Here is a 2,273-nt window from a genome sequence, read left to right on the forward strand (position 1 = left end):
TTAAAAGACCAAACAATTCAGGCCAAATGTCCAAGAAAACGCCTTTGAACACATAAACGCGCATCCACCAACTTGTCTAAAAATGTGTGCTTTCGCAGTTGTTCCAGATTGTTTAGTGCCAATTTCCAGCCCTTACTTTTAACTGAAAAGGAGAAAGAAATGGAGCTTGTTTATAGGAATTTAATCTGAAACGTGACAGTGTCTAAACAACCGAAATAAACGGGAAAACAGCACGAATCGACGCAAAAGGTCGAGGTCTGTGATCCAAGTATAAAAAGCCAATTAATTTACTTACGTATGAATGGCTGTATATACGCATACCCAAATGACTCAAAGGCCAATAAAACGGGTTTTTTCAGACATTTACCTGTAATTGCATCAGCAAGTTATTCGTGGTCATAATGCCATCGACGTTGAGTTTGGAGAGTGGAATTCCGCAGTCTTTATTCATCGCTTCGAGAACGTCTCTGGTTTGGAAGCAGACCGATTCTAAGGCCGCCCTTATGATGTGCTGTTTGGTTGAAAACGCCGTCAATCCGCAAATTATCCCTCTGGCATCCTGCCTCCAATAGGGCGCGAACAAGCCCTTGAAGGCCGGAACGAAATACACATCGCCAGTAGTAAACACTTCTTTGGCCAGCGATTCGGTGTCTTCGTTGATGTTTTTTATGAACCCCATATTGTCGCGCAGCCATTTTATTGCGGCCCCAGCCACAGCGACACTTCCTTGAACGCGAAAAATATTTAGATTAGATTGGAAAAAAGCATTTAAAGCCGCCTAGAAAGTACCTTCCAAAGCGTAAATGGCGGGCTCGTCTCCAAATTTGTACGCCACTGTGGTCACTAACCCATGCGAAGAATGGACTCGCTAAAAACTGCTTGATTTGACTTGAACTCTGTGAAAAGTCGCATCACTTACGCTAGTTCCGGTGTTGTACAGCAGGAAACAGCCGCTTCGGTAAGTGCTCTTGGCCATGCCCTCTCGAAAGCAGCTGTGCCCCAATAAGGCCGACTGTTGATTACCTAAAATCTAAAACCTATTAGTTGTATTGCTCGAACGGTTCGACTCTTGCCGGACTTACTCCGGAGATGGGGACTTTTTCCAGCGGCCATCCATCCCGGATCTTTCCGTATATCTCCGCGCTGCTTCTGATTTCCGGCAGCAGAGCTTGGGGTATTTTAAAAGTGCTGAGCAACTGAGAGTCCCAGTAGAGAGTCTCAATGTTCATGAGGAATGTTCTGGATGCATTTGTCACGTCCGTTAAGTGTTTGCCCCCATTCGGGCCTCCGGTTAGGTTCTGCGGAAAATTTCACTTGTGTTATGCCGCTCGGTTGTGCCGGTTTGCGCTGATTAATACCCATAGTAGCCAAGTATCGACTGTTCCAAAAAGACACGTTTTCGCCCTAATGGCTTTCCTGACGGCCGGCACATGCTGAATGAGCCACTTCAGCTTGAAGGCACTGAAATAGGGGGAAACTGGAAGCCCGCAAACCGACTTGAAGTGATTTTTATTGTTGTCGGGGATCTTCGCTAATATTACATCTACAGTTGAATTTGTCCTGATATCATTCCACACTGAAAGGCCATGCGTTAAGGGCAAAGTAGGGCAATCAACCCCCATAAACATACCTATGGCGTTGTACAATGGGATTCCTGTGGTTTTATCCCAAACTATTGTGGTTTCTCGTTGGTTGGTTATGCCAATGGTTACGATGTTTTTCACTGAAAATATCCAACTAAAAATCAATGTTTCTTTAAGGCTTTTAATGGAACAAATTTACGTTTTGCCCTGTAATCGAATAATCTAAAAACCCGGTAAAGTTTATTTCCTACTCACGTCCCACAATGGTTTATTCGCTTTAATTGCATGTTTTTCTCGAATCACTGCAATAGAGGAAACGAGCAATAATCACTAAACACTGGGCAATAACAGACAGTAAAATTGCCGTGTTTTTGTACCTTAAAAATGACAACACACACCCCCTGAATATTGAACGAATTAGTTAAAATCCGCTTGGATTATGCCCGCATATCTTATCTTTACAATCACTAATCCACCTGAAGTGTTTTTAATGAGGGACTGTGGATTATGTATTTGCACTTAACAACGGAATGTATATTAATACATAACAATACGTGTGTTTATTGCAAATTAAATCAAGCAGTAAATGCGCCCATGAAATAAAGCGTTTGGATAGAGTTTGAGCTTTCTGGTGTTGCTATAAAGCCGATGCCCTGTTAGAAAACCGATAGAGTAACAGACTTTAAGTTG

General features: G+C 42.9%; 1 protein-coding gene across 1 annotated transcript; it reads right to left on the minus strand.

Moving 5' to 3' along the window:
- Positions 1-367: 367 nt before the first annotated feature.
- On the minus strand, positions 368-1,723 carry LOC109541936 (glycerol kinase; the record flags this gene model as incomplete). The annotated part of the gene is given in 6 exon segments (XM_048669438.1): positions 368-726; positions 790-868; positions 920-1,030; positions 1,083-1,298; positions 1,359-1,576; positions 1,631-1,723. Coding segments are annotated over 6 exon segments (1,076 nt in total), but the record flags the coding sequence as incomplete, so codon positions are not given.
- Positions 1,724-2,273: the final 550 nt, after the last annotated feature.

This window comes from Dendroctonus ponderosae, unplaced genomic scaffold (genome assembly GCF_020466585.1).
Source record: "Dendroctonus ponderosae isolate FM_Combo_2020 unplaced genomic scaffold, Dpon_F_20191213v2 Dpon_F_20191213_8, whole genome shotgun sequence".
Taxonomy (NCBI): domain Eukaryota; kingdom Metazoa; phylum Arthropoda; class Insecta; order Coleoptera; family Curculionidae; genus Dendroctonus; species Dendroctonus ponderosae.